This window comes from Mobula birostris, chromosome 12 (assembly GCF_030028105.1).
Source record: "Mobula birostris isolate sMobBir1 chromosome 12, sMobBir1.hap1, whole genome shotgun sequence".
NCBI classification, from domain to species: domain Eukaryota; kingdom Metazoa; phylum Chordata; class Chondrichthyes; order Myliobatiformes; family Myliobatidae; genus Mobula; species Mobula birostris.
In genome coordinates this window covers 54,242,808-54,260,645 of record NC_092381.1, presented here as the reverse complement: position 1 = coordinate 54,260,645, position 17,838 = coordinate 54,242,808, and the positions used below count along the sequence as shown (strand labels likewise).

The 17,838-nt window shown below is 41.3% G+C and overlaps 2 protein-coding genes and 1 long non-coding RNA gene across 5 annotated transcripts in view; 1 reads left to right on the top strand and 2 right to left on the bottom strand.

Moving 5' to 3' along the window:
* Positions 1 to 3,364, bottom strand: part of mysm1 (Myb-like, SWIRM and MPN domains 1) — a 102,766-nt gene extending 99,402 nt beyond the window's left edge. The window contains exon 1 of the mRNA XM_072273811.1: positions 3,259 to 3,364. Coding sequence (XP_072129912.1) covers positions 3,259 to 3,335 — 77 coding nt within the window. The 5' untranslated portion in view covers positions 3,336 to 3,364. The remainder of the gene's footprint in view (positions 1 to 3,258) is intronic.
* A 214-nt stretch (positions 3,365 to 3,578) lies between these two features.
* Positions 3,579 to 15,288, bottom strand: LOC140205924 (uncharacterized). Of its 3 annotated transcripts, none has more exons than XM_072273812.1 (5): positions 15,055 to 15,269; positions 11,945 to 11,985; positions 10,895 to 10,969; positions 5,227 to 5,410; positions 3,579 to 4,457 (listed from the first exon to the last, which is right to left on the bottom strand). In XM_072273812.1, the coding sequence occupies exons 1-5, from the start codon at positions 15,119 to 15,121 to the stop codon at positions 3,997 to 3,999; spliced, it is 828 nt and encodes a 275-aa protein (XP_072129913.1). In that variant the 5' UTR covers positions 15,122 to 15,269; the 3' UTR covers positions 3,579 to 3,996. The 3 variants fall into 3 exon arrangements, 2 of the variants coding, with proteins under 2 accessions (XP_072129913.1, XP_072129914.1); XR_011888011.1 differs by lacking the exon at positions 3,579 to 4,457 and adding an exon at positions 7,187 to 7,367 and having other exon boundaries at positions 5,326 to 5,410; positions 11,945 to 13,170; positions 15,055 to 15,288; XM_072273813.1 differs by lacking the exon at positions 10,895 to 10,969.
* Positions 15,289 to 15,804: 516 nt separating this feature from the next.
* Positions 15,805 to 17,838, top strand: part of LOC140206334 (uncharacterized) — a 29,081-nt gene continuing 27,047 nt past the window's right edge. Inside the window, exons 1-2 of the long non-coding RNA XR_011888118.1 lie at positions 15,805 to 15,841; positions 16,361 to 16,449. This is a non-coding gene — a long non-coding RNA (uncharacterized lncRNA). The remainder of the gene's footprint in view (positions 15,842 to 16,360; positions 16,450 to 17,838) is intronic.

The window sequence follows — 17,838 nt, the reverse complement described above, 5'->3', positions numbered from 1 at the left end:
CAAACACCTTACTAAAATCTATATACACCACACCCACTGCTCTACCTTCAAAAATTTGGTTTATCACTTGGTGAATTCTCTCAGGCTCACGACACATGACCTGCCCTAACAAAACCATGCAGCCTATCCCTAGTTAGATTATGCTTCTCCAAATGCTCGCAAATCTGGTTTCTGAGAATCCGCTACAATATGTTGCACACTACTGACAAGGCTCACTGGTCTATTATTCCCAAGATCATCCTTATTACCTTTCTTGAATAAAGGAATAACATTTGCCACCCTCCAGCAATCTGGTACTACTACTGTGGTCAGTGAGGCCGCACAGATCATTGCCAAAGGTGCAGCATCTTTTCCCTGCCTCCCGTAATAACCTGGGATTTAACTTATCTGGCCCAGGGCACCTGTCCTGATACTTATCACAAGCTACAGCAAATCTTCTTTCTTAACATCAATATATTTCAGCACATCAGTTTGTTTTCCGCTTGATGTTTTGTTTTTTTTTGTGATGTTTTCACAAACATCAAGGTCTCTCTCACTAGTGAAGACCGAAGCAAAGTGGTCATTAAGGACCTGAGTTATAGGGAAAGGTTGAGTTGATTAGGACTTTATCCCCTGGAGCATAGGAAAATGAGAGGAGATTTGACTGAGGTGTTCAAAATTATGAAGGGTTTAGATAGGGTAAATGTTGGCAGCCTTTTTAACCACTGGGGTTGAGTGCCACTAGAACTAGTGGCCATATGTTAAGTGTGAAAGCTGAAATATTTAAGAAGAACCTCAGGGGGAACTTCTTCATGTTGAGGCTGGTGCGAGTGTGGAATGAGCTGCCAGTGGATGTGGTTCATTTGCAACATTTAACAGAAGAATGGATAAAGAGCATGGATTGGAGGGTTATGGAGAGCTATGGTCCAGGTGCAGGTCAGTAGGCAAAGCAGAATAACATATGCCCCAGGTGCAGGTCAACAGGCAAAGCAGAATAACAATACTGCATGTACTAGATGGGCTAAAGGGCCTGTTTCTGCACTGCAGCACTGTATGACTCAAATCCCATTCAAGTGCTCCCCAAACAACCTCCACACTTTTTGTAACACATATCCTGTTCCCAATTTACACTCCCAAGTTCCTAATTTGCCCAAAATTTGAGGGCAAAATTTGCCCTCCCCAAATTAAACTTCCCCATACTGTTTTCTATCCCTGTCCAAGGCTATGGTGAAGGTTAGGGACATGATCATGGTTTCAGAAATGCTGACCCGCCAAGAAATCAATCCTTTGGCCAGGTTCATTGCCTAGTGTCTGACTCAGTATGGCTTCTCTTCTAGTCAACTCATCTACATAAAAGTAGCAGGCACCCACCCTGGACACCCTTAACAAATCCTGCCCCATCTACACCTTTTGCAGTAAGGTGGTGTCAATCAATATTAGGGAAATTAAAGTCACCACTGACAACAACCCTATTATTTTTGCAGCTTTCCAAAATCTGCCCCCTGATCTGTTCCTCAGTGTGTCTGTTGCCACTGAGGGAATCACTCCCAATACACTGATTGCTCCCTTCCTCTTTGACTTCCATCCACACTGACTCAGTTTCAATCCCTCCATGATGTTCTCCTTTGCTGCAAAAGTGACATTGTCCCTAATTAGGAATGGGCTCCCCCACTTCTTAATCCTGATAACCATTTTCATGCCACCAATTTTAGTGTGATCTGCAAAATTTACAACCAGTCCTTGTCTATTTGCGTTGGGCATGTGGCCAACTGGTTAAGGCGTTCGTCTAGTGAACTGAAGGTCACTAGTTCGAGCCTCAGCTATGGCAACATGTTTGTGTCCTTGAGCAAGGCACTTAACCACACACTGCTCTAGTGTCTCTGCGAGGAGTGGCGCCCCACACAGACTTCCAATCTGTGCCTTGTAAGGCATGAAAATGCCCGACGCAGGCCTCTCATGGTCTGAGTCAACGTTCCCTCCCCCTCCCTTGTCACTTCTCATCTAAATTGTTGCTATAGATGATAAATAACAATAACCTTAGCACTGACCTGGGCAAACCCCAATCCAAGAACAACCTTCCACCATCACCTTCTGCTTCCAACCATTAAGCCATTTGTGTATCCAATTATCTCACTCTCTCTGGATTCCATATGATTTAACTGTCCATAGCAGACTACTGTGGTAAACCATGTATATATGTTGTAACTCGGTTACCTGTCTGGACACACCCCTCTGCTGACTGCCCCTGTGGCTCCTCCCACAAAGTCCTGTATAAAGGTGTTCATCTTGCCCCTCCCCCTCAGTCCGGGGGCAGACACTCACTGTGGAGGTCGTATTGTACAGTGAATAAAAGCCTTTCAGTATTTTTAACAAACCTCAGTCTTTTGGAGTAATTGAAGGTGCTTCAACTACAATGCTTGATCTTATCAAAAGCCTTACTGTCCATACAGACTACATCTACTGCCCTGCCTCAATGACCTTCAGTTAGTTCTTCAAATTAACTCAAAGTCGGGCAAGATAATCTCCCACAAACAAAACCACATGACTATCCCTAAACAACTCAGCTTTCCAAATGCATGTGAATTTTATTACTCAGAATCCTCTTTGGTACCTAACCTACCACAGATGTTATGTCATCTGACGCACAGCTTCGCAGGGTTTTTTTTTTTGCAGCCCTTCTTAAATAAAGGGAAATTCCAACCCCTTTATTTTCTTTTTCTGACTTTTATCCATAGCTCAGCAATTGCAAGAGTTCAACCCAAAACCAGGAATTTAATAAACATAAGCTATTACATCAGACTCCGTGCAGCGCATTATCCTTCTCGGGTACCCACAGGTTAAATAACGCATAATGTTTGAAGAAAAGCGGGACAATTCAAGTATGTAGTGTACCTATCGCCCATCAACCACCAGAAACAGACAATCCCGCTATTTAAATCAATTCTGCATAAACTCAGTCTGCGTAGAACCGACCTCCGCCTTTCCGCTAAATTAAATAATCCTAGAAATAAGGCAATTTGGAAAAATCCAGATCTTTGCCTCTAGGCTAGACCGCTGAATTAAGTCCACATTAATGCACCGTCATTTCGCATGTGAGGACAGCAGATTCCCTGCTCTCTGAATTAGGTAGCAGCCGCAGTGACAGCAAAACAAGGAGCGGACGGCACCGCTGCTCAATTCTGCACCGCTTCCAGTAACCACCAGCAGCCGCTACGCCTCACTCCTCCCCTACCTCGCACTATCAGACCTGGCAGAACCACCTAACCCTTTTCCTCTTACCTCAGGTTAGGCTCAGCTTCATCTCCTTCAATATCTACATCCACCTCCTCCGCCATGTCACCCAGCGGAATCGTCATTTCCGGCAATATTCGTCACTTCCACGAAATTACCCGGATACCATTTGCAGGGTTCTGCAGTCGGCGGAAGTTCGTGCTCGCTGATGGCATTCAGTGTTGTTTCACATCAATTGTAAGGTTTTACTTTAAAATCCGCCCAAACAGTCCTCAAAGCTACACCCTTGAACTGCTTAATTGATACTAGACAGGAATGCCTTTTGCGAGTAAATTACAAAAACCAGCAGATTTAGACACTCAGCAGTGTCAGGGGGTAGCGACATTTCTTTAATTCTCAGTTGTGTAAACAACAAATCTTCACTTCAAACACGATCCAAATATAACGGTGTCAATTTTATAGGCTAAATGATGAAATTTCAACATTACTTGCCACCAGTTCAGTTGATGAGAAACCGAAAATATATCCAGAACTACTTTTGCCTAACATTAACTACCAATGTCTTTAAATTAATACATCATTTAGAAATAATTATTTGTTACAAAGTCAATATATACTGATGGAATCAATATTAACTTCCAGAATGAAAGTAATTCAGTTATTTACAAGGGCTCTGTATTCACAAAGCAGACATTACAAATAAACTATTTAATACATTTAGCAACAAAAGTACTTATTATAAAATACTAACATTTAAAGCTACCAACATCAATTAGCATTTTTCACTTATAAATCTTCATCTGAAGAATAGCAAGATAATCCCAGAATCCTAGAGGTTTTTGTCTGTGAGATAGACACCAAGGAATTATCCCTGATCTCTATAGTTTGTATTTGTTCTTCCTCTTTGTCCAACTCTTTTATGGTACCATGGGAAGAGGAGGCTTGTAAATTTGGTAGCTGAGACAAAAGAATTTCAGTCAAATGGTGTGATGGCTCTCCCAATGAGTTTTTGGAAGTTAAGTGCATAGAAAATCTTGGTGGAAGCCGATCAGAGTTAAAAGTTAGAGGTTGGTCCTGAAAATCAGGGTTAACTACAGAACAGTCATAGATAATGCCATCTGAAATATGTGGGCTGAGGTGGCTCCTTTTACTGCCTTCATCAGAATCTTCAATGTCATATTTGTGAGACGCATCTTCTGCTTCAATTAATTGAGGCATGCATGGTCGTTTCAAACTGTGCAAAGAAGCTGCATATGAAAAAAAAACAATTTAGAAATGAGAACACTGGTGCTAATAATCAGAAATACCAGAAACAGTAAACACCACCTTAAAGCTTAAAATTTTCAGAGCATGATAAAAAAAATTGCGTGTTAAAATAAGCCATCTAGATTTTCCGCCGAAGTAAATATTAATTTAATTCAATCATTCCAAATAACATTATGTAATGTGGAATTTTCTGATCAAGTTGCTAGAAAAATATACAATATGAAATTTTTGAATAAATCTAAGTGAAAGGCTAAAGCTTAATGAAGGATACCATTATTTGTCAGATGAAGAATTGTATAAATAAATATTTACAAAATGAAGTTTTTAAAGGTTCGGCATGAAAATGCGTTTGTCAGAGACTATGCACAGAAAAGTGCTTTGAAGACAAAGTAACATGGCACAGATGAAATTAGCCAGGTCCATCCTGCACAAAATGATCATTAGCAATTAGAGGCTGCCAGTTAATTATGTGAAAGGCAGGAAATAGATTTCCAAAAATTAAATGGCACTTTCATAGTAGGATTCAGTGATTTATTAAGCTTAGTCAAGGAAAGATAATTTATCCTTTGCTGAATGTAGTTCCTGTTTTGCTTCTTTTGTTAACATTATCTCTCACAAATACCTCATGACATTTAACATATTAAAATGCTCCTCCTGTATTATACAGAGGACACGGAAGTTAAACAATGAATGTAGTAAAATTCTGATAACCCATTATCTAACTTTTTCTCAAGTATTTAGTTTTGATACCTTGTTGGTTGATATCGGGTACTCTTTTGCGTGTGTAAGCACGGGGTTTCCAAGGATGCTCTTTGTGGGAAGGATCTAAGCTACGGAGTTTCCACAAGAAACACCGATACTCTTTCTGAAGCTCTTCAATGTGATCCTGGAATTCCTTGATTTTCCGTTCTGAGTAATGGGATAGCTGTGATTGCTGAAAAGGAGTGAGAGCATGTCTTCTTATCGCAAATTTTGTTGACACTTCAGTTTCTGATCAAAAACAAGCTTAGACATGAAGAATGTGGGTAAATGGAATAATTATATAAAAACAAAAACACTACAGATGCTGTAAATCTAAACCAATAAAGGAAAATGCTGAAAATAGATCAGACATTCTCTAGACAGATGTGTGATTAAAACATAACATTAAAAAACCTTTACAAAAGAAACTCTTTATATACTTCAAATTGCTTTCACACATTTTCTTTCTCTCTTTAAATTTTATTAACTTGGACTAATAAATGTTGTGCTTCACCATAAGAAATAGGAGCAGAATGAGGCCATTTGGCCCATCAAGTCTGCTCCACCGTTTCATCATGGCTGATCCATTTTTCCTCCCAGCTAATCTTCTGCCTTCTCCCCATATCCCTTCATGCCCTGAACAGTCAAGAATCTATCAGCCACCGCCTTAAATATACTCAATGACTTGACCTCCACAGCCGCCTTCTGGCAAAGAATTTCCACAGATTTATGAATCTCTGGCTAAAGATATGCATTCTGATCTCCGTTATAAAAGGATGCTCCACTATTTTAAGCTTGTGTCCTCTGGTCTTTGACTCTCCCACAATAGGAAACATCCTTTCCATATCCACTTTATCAAGGCCTTTCAACATACGATGGGTTCCAATTAGGTCACCCCTCATTCTTCTAAATTCTAGTGAATACAGGCCCAGAGCAATCAAGCACTCTTCATATAGCAAGCCATTCAATCCTGTAATCATTTTCACGAACAGGAATCCTTTCCAGTGCCTGCAAATCCATTATAAGATAAAGGCAGAAATCTGCTGACAATACTCCAAGTGAGGCATCACCAGTGCTTTATAAAGTCTCAAAATTACATCCTTGCTTTGATATTCTAGTCCTCTTCAAATGAATGCTAACATCGTATTTGCCTTCCTTATCACAGATCCAAGCTGCAAATTAACCTTTAGGGAATCCTGCTCAAGGGCTCCCAAGTCCCTTTGCACCTCAGTTTTTTGTATTTTCTCTCTCCATTTAGAAAATAGTCAACCCTCTCATTTCTTCCACCAAAGTGCATTACCATACACCTCCCAACACTACATTCCATCTGCCATTTCTTTACCCATTCCCCTAATCTGTCTTTCTGCAGGCTCTACCTCCTCAAAACTACCTGCCCCTCCACCTATCTTCATATCATCTGCAAACTTTGCAACAAAGCCATCAATTCCATGTTCCAAATCATTGACATATAACATAAATAGAAACGGTCCCAACACTGACCCCTGTGGAACACCACTAGTCACCAGCAATCAATCAGAAAAGGCTCCCTTTATTCCCACTCTTTGCCTCCTGCCAATCAGCCACTGCCTTATCCATGCTGGAATCTTTTCTGTAATTCCATGGGCTCACAGCTTATTAAAGCAGCCTCACATGTGGCATCTGGTCAAAAGCCTTCTGAAAATCCAAGTACACAACACCAACCAATTCTCCTTTGTCTATCCCACTTGTCATTTCTTCAAAGAATTCCAACAGATTTGTCAGGTAAAATTTTCCCTTGAGGAATTAATGATCTAAATTAATTACAAATATAATTTTTTGAAATAATTGATTGCATAAGTAATCACCCCTTCAAGTCAGTATTTAGTAGATGCACCTTTGGCAGCAATTACAGCCTTGAGTCTGTGTGGAAAGGTTTCTATCAGTTTTGCACATCTGGACACTGCAATTTTTCACATTCTTCTTTACAAACCTGCTCAAACTCTGTCAGATTGCGTGGGAATCATGAGTGAACAGCATTTTTCAAGTCCAGCCACGAACTCTCATTTGGATTGAGGTCTGGACTCTGACTTGGCCATTCCAAGACATCAATGTTGCTGTTTTTAAAGCCATTCCTGTGTAGCTTTGGCTTTATGCTTGTGGTCATTGTCTTGCTGGAAAACAAAACAAACTCCCAAGTTGCAGTTCACTTGCAGAATACATCAGGTTTTTCAAGGATTTCCCTGAATTTTCCTGCATTCATTTTACCCACTACCTTCACAAGCCTTCGAGGGCCTGCTACAGTGAAGCATCCCCACAGCATGATGCCGCCACCACCACGATTCAAGGTAGAGATGGTGTATTTTTGATGACGTGCAGTGTTTGGCTTTCACCAAACACAGTGTTTAGTCAGATGGCCAAAAAGCTCAATTTTGGTTTCATCAGACCATAGAACCTACTTCTAGCTGACTTCAGAGTCTCCCACATGCCTTCTAGCAAACTCTACCCAAGATTTCATGGGAGTGTTTATTCAACAATGGCTTTCTCTTTGCCACTCTCCTATAAAGCTGTGACTGGCGAAGCATCCAAGCAACAGTTGTTCTATGTGCAGTCTCTGTATCTCAGCATCTCAGCGACTGAAGCTTGTAACTCCTCCATAGGTCTCTTGGTGGCCTCCCTCACTCGTCCCTTTCTTGCATGGTCACTCAGTTTGAGATCAGCCCGCTCTAGGCTTATTTACAGCTTTCCATTTCCTGATGATTGACTTAACTAGACTGCAAGAGAAATTCAGTGACTTGGAAATTTTCTTGTATCTAGCTCCTGACTTGTGCTTTTAGTTTTTGCTAGGATACAGACTCACCAGCAGTTAGACTTTCTACCTACAGGTATATTTTTATGACTATCAATTGAAACACGTTGACTGCACACAGGTCTCCAAAAACTGATCTCCATTTAACTAATTGTGTGACTTCTAAAATCAATTGGCTGCACCAGTGAAGATTTGATGTGTCATATTAAAGGGGGCAAATACTTAAGTAATCAATTATTTTGTGTTTTATATTTGTAATTAATTCACATCACCGTGTAGAGATTTGTTTTAATTTTGTCATGGAAGAGTCTTTTTCTGTTGATCAGCATCAAAAAAAAAGCCAAATTAAATCTACTGTGATTCAATTTTGTAAAACAGTAAGACATGAAAACTTCCAAGGGGGTCTGGTGAATACTTTTTACAGGCACTGTATAAATACTTGTATGACAGGGACTGATTAGGGATAGTCAGCATGGATTTGTGCGTGGTAGGTCGTGTCTAAACAATTTTACAGAGTTTTTTTAAGGAAGTTTATGAAGTCAAGGCAGTGGATGTTGTTTACAAGGGCTTTGACAAGGCTTATTTTTAAATCTGGCAGGAGCAAAGGAATTTGGGAATGGTGAGGGTGGTGCACCTCAAGAAGGGTGTGGGACAGGTGGCTGAGTGTCAACGGTAGGAGGAGGTGTGGGTGCAGACACACCCAGCACTCAGCCACCAGGCAAGGTCACTTGATCCCAATCAATAGGCTTACTGATAAGTAGAGAATGTCTCTGTGGTGCTTCCCACTTTCTCCCCTCACGAGTAGGATTATACATGGGTCTTTTCACAACCATTGATTCCCCTCTCCCTGCCCCATTCCCCTTTTCCCATGATTTCCCTCTTCCTGCCCCCTTCCACTGTGCTCAATTATGATTTCATTCTCTTCGTCCCCTTCGCATGTTGCCCACAAGAGACAGATATCAGAATCAGGTTTATCATCACTCACACGTCATGAAATTTGTTTTTTTTGTGACAGCAGTACAGTGCAATACAAAACTACAGTACCAAGCTAAAGCCTTAGGCACCCTATCTGTATGTACCCAAGACTTTTGCAAAGTACTGTAGGTCTTACATGATGAGCAGTAGGGCATTGAGGAGTGCAGTCGAACAGAGGGATCTGGGGATACAGTCATGATTCCTTGAAAGTGGCACAGGGTCATGATGAAAGCTTTTGAAATGAATCAGTGTATGGAGTTCAGGAGTTGGGATGTTATGTTGAAATTGTATAAGATGCTGGTGAGGCCTAAAATGGAGTACTGTGTCCAGTTTTGTTCACCTACCTACAGAAAAGATAAATAACATTGAAAGAGTGAAGAGAAAATTTGTGCTGGGACTTGAAGACCAGAGTTATAGGGAAAGATTGAATAAGTTAGGTCTTTATTCCTTAAAATGTAAAAGAATGAGGGGAGATTTGAAAGAGGTATACAAAATTATAAGATGTATAAATAAGGTTTTTCCACTTAGGATGGGTGAGACAAACTAAGGTTGAAAGGTGAAATATTTAAGTGGAACATGAGAGGGAATTTCTCTACTCAGAGGGTGGTGGGAACGTGGAATGAGTTGCCAGCACAAGTGGTGCATGCGGGGTCAATTTCAACATTTAAGAGAAATTTGAATAGATCCATGGATGGTAGGGATAAGGAAGGCTGGTCCAGGTACAGATCCTGCTGTTTCTGGAGGACAGAGTGTAGATGCTCAGAGAAGCGATCTCCCAATCTACATTGGGTCTCACTGTCATACAGGAGGCTACACCGAAAGCACCAGATACAGGAGATGGCCCCACAGGTCAAGTGTCACCTCACCTGGAAGGACTGGTGGGGCCCTGAATGGTGAGGGAGGAGGTGTAGGAGCATGTGTGGCACTTGTTTCTGTTTGCAAGGATAAGTACCAGGAGGGAGATCAGTGGGGAGAATGAGAGGACAGGGGATGAACATCACATGAACATCAATTTTCCTGAAAAACCTGATCGCATGAACATCGATTTCTCGAAAACCTGATGGCACAAACATCAATTTCTCAAAGTTCTGGTAATTAACACCCCCCCCTCACCATTTCCCATTCCCTCTCTCACCTTATCTCCTCACCTGTCCATCATCTCATTCTGGTGCTCCTCCTGCTTCCCTTTCTTCTGTGGTCTTTTACCCTCTCCCCCTCCTCCAGCCCTGTACCTCTTTCACCAATCAACTTCCCAGCTCTTTACTTCACCCATCCCCCTCCTGGTTTCACCCATCACCTACCACCTTGTATTTCTTTCTCCCCTCCCCCCAACTTAACTTCTTACTCTGACCTCTCCCCTTCCTTTCCAGTCCTGAAGGGGAGAATACTGAATACTGAAACGTCGACTGTTTGCTTATTTCCATAGATGCTGCCTGGCCCGCTGAGTTCCTCCAGCATTTTTGTGTGTTGCTTTGGATTTTTAGCATCTGCAGATTTTGTTGTGAGCTTACCCTCCACTTCTTACTGCCTTAGGTTGCACATCAACTAATCGTACACAGCCGGGATACAACATCCATGGTCGATCCTGAGCAATGGAGACCCCAGGAAGATCTGCCTACTAACTTTGTAAATTTTCAATTCATTCTTATCCAGAACTCTACAACACGAGTAAATATACATGGGTAAATAGGTTCAACAAAGTATGACCCACTTCCTCGGCAAGTAAATGCAATGGCATCTTTAATTTAATTACTCCATAGCAAGACAGAGATATTCAAGAATTGTGCAAATACAACTTTATATACTTCACACTGAAAAAATGAAAGGTGATTTTGCTCAGACTGTTTTTTTTTCCGCCTGTAGTGAAATATATTAACTTGTCTGTGCAGCTTTTATTTTGGAAACTGAATTATTTACCTGCAGGTAATACTCAATTTCAGACTTGATACTTGGAATCCATTTTTTCACATCAATGGCCGAATTCAATGAAGACTACAAATAAAAACAAAAATAATTCAAATTATAAAACATAAATACTTGAATTGAAGCTGCCATGTAATAATCATTTCAAGGTGTATGAAGGTACTTGGTTTTAGGGTAAAGATAAAATCATCGATTAGATTGCATTGACAATGTTTTTCTCAGTGAAATGAAAATTACAAAGTCAAAACAGTCAATTCAGACTAGATCAACAACACATCATGCCATTAGGATGGAGTCTACCCAGACAAAATACAAGGTATTGCTCCTCCAACCCGAGTGTGGCTTCATCATAACAGTAGAGGAGGCCATGGACTGGCATGTCGGAATTTGAAGAAGGATTAAAATGGGTGGCCACCAGGAAATCCCGCTTTTCTGGCAGACTCTAGGTGCTCAGCGAAGCGGTCTCTCCATTTACTTTGTGTCTTAGCAATATACAGGAGACTATAATGGGAGGACCAGATACAGTAGATGACCCCAACAGACTCGCAGGCGAGGTCTCGCATCACCTGGAAGGAATGTCTGGGGCCCTGAAAAGTAGTGAGGGAGGAGGCTACTGTAGTAATTTTGTACTGCACTGTACTGTTGTCACAAAAAAAAAACAAATTTCATGACATCTATCACCTACCACCTTGTAAATCTTCCTTCCCTCCCTCCTTCTTGCTCAAACTTCCCATCTTTTTTCCAGTCCTGATGAAGGGTCTCAACCTAAAATGTTGACTGTTTACTCTTTTCTCACAGATGCTGTTTGGCCCGCTGACTTCCTCCAGCATTGTGCATGTTGGTTAGATCTCCAGCATCTGCAGACTTTCTCGTTAATGTAAAATGCCATTTGGATGTAAGCTATACTCAAATGTAACACGTTCTTCCAGTTTGTATTTGGCCTCTTCATAGCAATGGAGAAGGCAGACACACAAATTGATGTAGGAGGGGGTAGGAGAGTTAAAATGACATGCTGCAGACTGAAAAATAGCTGTGCATACCCACCAGTTTGGGTCGATTTTGATGGATCTCTCTTAGACGGCCCTCTATTGAACAAAAAAAAAATACAGAGATGAAGGATGGTCAGATATGAATAAATTTTGGATGACAACATTTTGTAGTTAGAGAGTTAGGAAATGTAAAATTTTCAAAGTTTCTTCACAGAGCAATAGCAACAAAATATGACAAGGGGTCAAACTATGATACTAGGAATGACTAAAAGGTTATTCAAAGTGTTACATTTTAGAGGGGGATGAAGCAGAGGTTTGGGAATGGAATTCCAGACACTGGACCTCAAACAGCTAAAAGCACTGTTGCCGATAGTAAAAGTTATGGTTTCAGAATGCTAGAACCCAAAATAGAAAGACCAGATATCTCAAACAATTTTAAGGCCTGTGGCAGTTGAAAGGTTAAAAATAACGACCCCAGAACAGATAACTGTGTGCTAGACTGTTCAAAAACACCGGAGGAACTGAGGTCAGGCAGCATTTGTGAAAATGAATAAACGGTTGACATCTTAGACTGAGACCCTTCATCAGGAAGGATGAAGAGGCCAGAGTAAGAAGGGGTAGGGAGAAGAGGAAAGAGAACAAGTTAGGCGATAGGTGTACAAAAGATATTCTGTAGATGTTGGAAATCCAAAGCAACACACACGAAACACTGGAGAAACTCAGCATGTCAGGCAGCTTCTCTGGAAATGAACCAATGCTTCAGGCTGAGACCCTTCTTCAGAACTGAGAAGGAAGAGGAAAACACCAGAATAAAATGAGAGGAAGAAGGGCTAGTTAGAAATTGATAGGTGGGTGAGAAAGGTAAAGGGCTGGGGAAAGATGAAAGAGGAGAGTGGACCATGAGAGAAAAGGAAAGAGGAGGGGCACCAGCAGGAGGCGATAGGCAGGGGAGGAGAAAAGATAAGAGGCCAGAGTAGGGAGTAGAAGGTTGTGTATGTGGGGAGGTGGGGGCGGGAGAATGACCAGAAATTGACATTCATTCCATCAGGTTGGACACTACTTATACGGAATATGAGGTGTTACTCCTACACCCTGAAAGCAGCCTCATTGTGACAAAAGAGGAGGCAACAGACTGACATGACAAAATGGGAATAGATTTAAAATGGCTGGCCACCGGGAAATTCCACTTCTGGTTGATGCAGCGGAGGTCCTCCACCTTTTGATTTTGAGAAACATTTGGAGGTTCCATATGCAAGGTTGGTCAACTGTTTAAGTAGGTCCCTAGGAATGCAACAAAAAGGAGCATTTTTGAGAAGCTGTCAGCCACAATTATACTGTGAAGTAAGCATAACTAGAAGTTAGACCATCATGAAATAAATGGAACAATGCTTCAAAATAACATTCTCTCATTCTCATTGAGGAGCTTCCTAGATTTACTGGGTTTCAGGGTTAGAGAGATGAAAAAAAATGAACGTAACAACAGTGTCATCTGATTGTGATAGGAAAAGAACCAATGAACACTAGAAACCTCAAGCAGACAGAGGAGTAAGTTGCTACTATAGTAACAGAAGATAACTAGAGGCCCATGTTAAGTCAGTGTGGAGAGATATGGTCATAAGACTCACTTGGGGCAGCTTTTCAGCAGTCTCTTCCTGACTGGCCTAATATCAATAACTAGAATGCAACGGAACTGGTGAATTGGAAAATGAATGTTGTTGTGGAACACCTATAACCTGGATACAACAGGCCAAATGCGTTGGCCCTGATCTGGATTATAAATGTTGTATTATTTAAGTGGAGGAGAGAATAAGGCACAGGAAGAAATTGGTTCTAAGAAAACAGGATTTATCTTCTCATCAAATTTGGAACAACACTGAAACTGTAGCAAAAATCCAGAACCCGTTGGGCTCAATTTTGACAGTTCGCTTACTTGACTTTCTATTCTCTGAATTGCAGACTCAGTGTGGGTCTGAAATTTACAGAATAATTGGAAGCCGAAAGCCTGACTGAGAATGGTCTCATTGTGACCTGATGGCCAGCATTAACTTGAAATCAAAGACAGAACTCTTCATCCATTTGTTGTGCAGTGTATGTAAGACAGCATCATGTGACGATGAAGAAATGTTATAGAAAAACCATGGCATAGTCCCTATCATGAAAAAGTTGTGGAAAGATTTTTTATACAAATACTCCCTGAGACTGATCTGCACTCAACAGGACCATTCCTGATCTTCTCACTCAACACCTTTTCATGCTATACCATCAAAGGGTGTTTGATATTTCCAATGCACTTAGCACAGAAGAACGTGTGAAATTAGCTGCAAAAGCTGGTCATTATGGCATTTTATATAGTGAGCTGTGATTGTGACAGCAATGCAGTGTGGATAACATATCACAAAACCCTGCCTTTCCCAGTTTTGTGCTGTCATGCCTGGAACCCAGTTGAGGGAACTCCCAGATCAATGAAATGAATGGTTTGGTGGACAGCGAGCAACAAAGGCAATGTACAGCTGTTGCCCATGAGAACTGGTGTTGGGTGGCAGGAGCAGGCACTCAATGCTGAGACACAGGGCTGCATCCTAGCCAATGTGGACCCCATTACTGGGAACCAGCAAAGGTGTTCTCACTGTTGACAGATCACCTACCCATTCTTCCCCCACCCCAGTCAAATCCCTTAGTCTCTCTCCTTACAACACGTTGGACATACACCATCCTGAGATTTCTGCAGCTAGACCTTTAAGAACTTGCTCCTTGTTCCAGTCCTAAATAGTAAACACCTATTTCTGAGATGAACGACTACTTAAATTCATCAGCTAGGGAAAACCCTGCATCTATCTTGCCAATATTTAAGAATCACTACTACTAAATATATATACACATACACACACGTCTTTATTATGTTTTGCATTGCTGCCGCAAAGACAACAAATTTCACGACATATACCGATGATATTAACCAGATTTTGATTGCATAAGCAGAACCATTTAAAATGAGTCCTGCAGTTATCCTACTGGGGAAATAAGCCACACTGCATTCAATTCATTCCGGGCGGCGGAGCACTGACGGTGGCTACAATCCGGGGGTTCTCCTCACACAGACAAACTCACTGGTGTTTCCAAGCACGCTTATAGACAATGAAACGTGTATTCACGTAGGTTTCCTACCCTCCTTCTCTCTCTGCAGCCACAGTCGATTCAGTTTCCCCAGCTGTTTCTCTTCATTGCGAGCCATCGTCGCGTTTACAAAGGCGTTCCTCCCCCACCAGGTCTTCCAGTTTCCCGAAAGCCTCTTGGGCAGAACGGAGAGGGGTAAAAACCACAACGGTAATATGACGCGCGATCAAAAATTTGGCTGTGACGTTGGGCCGAGTCTGCGGAGAAGGGGAGGGGGCGGGATCTGTGTTGGGCGGACAATGACGCACATCATGTCACGTGGGAGGAGGAGCGGTTACTGGGCGGACTATGACGCACGTCGTGTCACGTGGGAGGAGGCGCGGGCGCTGGGCGGACTGTGACGTGCGGTCATGTCTCGTAGGAGGGAGCTGGGGTGTTTGTTGGGTGGACGGTGGATTAAGATTGACGCAGGCTCGGTTGTTCCACAGGCTGCTGAAGAGCATCAAATCACAAAGTTGACTTCAATCCAGAAAAGGTTCTCATCCCAAAACGGTGACTGTCCCACTGAGTTCCTGTAGCAGTCCGTGTGCTGCTCTGGATTCCAGCATCTGTAGTCTCTTGTCTTAATTTTGACACTCTTGAAGCAGACTGATAATTGATGCATGGTGCTGTATATGGTGCAGCTGTAGAACTCAGTCCACTTGGACTGAAGCCATGAATTTCCCAGAATGTGCAAAGGATCTTGGCACTGGGTGAGGACTCCCAGAATGAGGCTGCATCTCCCAGAATAGTACATGGTTCTCCAAGAATGAAGCCAGGGATCGAAAATGAGAAACAGGTGCTTAAAATATCTGTAATGGCAGAACATTTATGACAAATGGACCATCCAGCGCCAGATCTGTAGACCTGCAGGTCATACATATGAAGTATACATCCAAGTAGAATTTTGGCCTTTGCCACCTTTAAATCTTTGTTCCTGCCTATTCACATAACCAATCTCTATCCCTCCCTGCCAAGCCTCTCAGCATTCTCCTCACAACCTATGCTGTTAACTTACTTTGTATTGCCAGCAAATTTGGATCTTTTACACTTGGCCCCATCTTCTAAATCACTGATATAGATTGTGAAAAGCAGGAGCCTCAGTAAATTTCCCTGCACTAGAGTTGCCCTTCAACCTGAAAATAACACATTTATCCTTACTCTCTGCTTTCTATCTGTCAATCAGCCATCAATCTACCAGTTCATTATCCCCAATCCCCAATCCCTACTACTTCTATCAAAATATCAAACTTCCTTTGACATTTGATATTTCAGTCTACATCTATTTGCACTGCCACGTTTGCTTTCATTTCTCTAGGTCTTCCACTCAGTCAAGACTAGGAGAAAAGCCACAGAAATTCATACACTACTGCCATGAACAAATACAAATACAAAGCATTGTATCAGGTAAAGAATAATGAATTTTTAATAGTTAAATTTGCCTTTTATGAATATTTCCACAGTTTTCTTGCATTGTTTCAAGTAATACATTATATTGAGTTTGCAGACTTTCATTATGATGTATGTAAACAACAGTAAAACCAACAGATTTGCAACATGCCCATTCTATCTGGGATTAGTGGACACAAGTTGTTTAATAATACTTTATTAACTATAATAACCAGTTTTTCTGACATGATTTCAATCAGATTGTCTGGTCACATTTGTAAAAGAAAGTCTGTACAGTTGCATCATAATTTATGTTGGAAGATCATTCAGACCCTCAATAAATGGCATTTTATGGTTTCACACTGCAAACTGCACATACTTAATTGTGATGTACCTGGAGTGGGCTATGTTAGGTGACCACCAGAAGATTAACCTGAGCAATCCTTACCATGAAGCATAGAGGCCTGACATCCATTAACCTGATTACATTTAATTTTAGTGACAGGTTCTATGCACTCCTGTGTATGTCTCTGTAAAACCTGCATTCTTAGTTAGCATTAATTTAACTCATTCACATATCTTATGTCCATTTTCCCTAAGACAATATATTTCTGTACAAGTCTCCTTAAACATTGCACTTAGTAGGGAATGGTATGATTACTTGTCAACTAAAACATGATATCCACCATCCATACCACACCAGTATATGCATTTACTAATGAAGTTTCCAATAGAAAGCAAAGAAAATACTCAAACTGAACTATTTGAAGTATAGCCTTGTAGCAAGATCAATCTATCTTCTCCCAAGCAATATATTATCGTTTATAACTTGGGGGTAATGGTGCAAGTTATAAACAGGGAACAAGAACTCAATTGAAACCATGAGAAAGGTATACGTTTTGCATGTATACATCAGTATCTGAAACATAAGCACCTTGTCATGAGAAAGAAAGGATCGGGATTATGGAAACCACTAATCTGTTCAAACCCTGCAAATATAATCTGATGAATAGAACTTCAGTCTTTACTGTAGTATCACAAGAAGACAAGAAAGTAACGGCGTGAGTAGGGCCACCAAGCCCCTTGGACCTGTCTTCCTTTCAATATATTTAACCATGGCTGTTTTATGCCGACCTCAGCTCTTCTACTTTGCTGTTTCCCAATATCACTCCATCTTTCAAATGTTTATCAACTTCTACGGTAAGTATGATCTGGCTTCACCAATCTGGAGCAGAGAATTCCAGAGACTTTCTATCCTCTGAGAAAAGAAATTTATAAGCACCTTGGTTTTAAATGATGCCTCTTATTTTCACAAACAAGAGAAAATCTGCAGATGCTGAAGATCCAACCAACACACACAAAATTCTGGAGGAACTCAGCAGGCCAGCCGGCATCTATGGAAAAAAG

Bases quoted from the DNA above. Each gene is read 5' to 3' on its own strand.
- LOC140205924 (XM_072273812.1), bottom strand. From the start codon at position 15,121: ATGGCTCGCAATGAAGAGAAACAGCTGGGGAAACTGAATCGACTGTGG. The intron at 11,986-15,054 runs GTAGGAAACCTA...TTTGTTCAATAG, and splicing joins GCTGCAGAGAGAGAAGGAGG to AGGGCCGTCTAAGAGAGATC. The intron at 5,411-10,894 runs GTAAATAATTCA...ACTCCTTTTCAG, and splicing joins AAATTGAGTATTACCTGCAG to CAATCACAGCTATCCCATTA.